At 61.2% G+C, this 583-nt stretch overlaps 1 protein-coding gene across 1 annotated transcript in view; it reads right to left on the bottom strand.

The window, feature by feature from the left end:
• Positions 1-125, bottom strand: part of ATP5O (ATP synthase, H+ transporting, mitochondrial F1 complex, O subunit) — an 8,542-nt gene extending 8,417 nt beyond the window's left edge. The window contains exon 1 of the mRNA XM_006753102.2: positions 22-125. Coding sequence (XP_006753165.1) covers positions 22-57 — 36 coding nt within the window. The 5' untranslated portion in view covers positions 58-125. The remainder of the gene's footprint in view (positions 1-21) is intronic.
• Positions 126-583: the final 458 nt, after the last annotated feature.

Here is a 583-nt window from a genome sequence, read left to right as displayed (position 1 = left end):
TCAGGGCCTCCACCGTCTCACCTGCCGGGCGAGCCCGGACGCTGCAGGCGAGGCCATCTTCTCCCGGGCGCTGGAGGTCAAACCCGGGCTGGGAGGGAGGTGCGAGGGCGCATGCGTGCGTCAGCGTAGCCGCTCGGCCCGCTGGGAAATGTAGGCGAAGGTCGTCAGGCCGCATGCGCTGGGCGCCCCCTCGGGCTGGGAGTTGTAGTCCTTAGGGGCGGGAGGGAAACGGAGGACTGGGGAAGGGGCTGGTGGGCTGAGAGCACTTGAAAGAAGTCCCTGCTAAACAAGGTGGCCCTGGCAGGTCTGATCACAAGGGAAGCTTACTGTAGAATGGACGCAGGGCCCAAGCTTCACATTTTCCACGTGGATAAATACGGTGGCATTTGTTCCACGTCACGTCCCTCACCGGCGTCGTTAGCGTCTGTATCCCTTCTTCCAACCTCCCCCAGTGTTCCAAGCGCAGCTCCTCACGCTGTATTTAAAAACGACAACAACCAACAAACACGAACCTTACAGCTCCAGAAGCAGACACTACGTGCCTGTACCTGGGACATGACTGCCCCTTCATCACCCGCCCCCG

This window comes from Myotis davidii, unplaced genomic scaffold (genome assembly GCF_000327345.1).
Source record: "Myotis davidii unplaced genomic scaffold, ASM32734v1 scaffold170, whole genome shotgun sequence".
Classification (NCBI taxonomy): domain Eukaryota; kingdom Metazoa; phylum Chordata; class Mammalia; order Chiroptera; family Vespertilionidae; genus Myotis; species Myotis davidii.
This window is presented reverse-complemented; position numbering and strand designations above follow the sequence as displayed.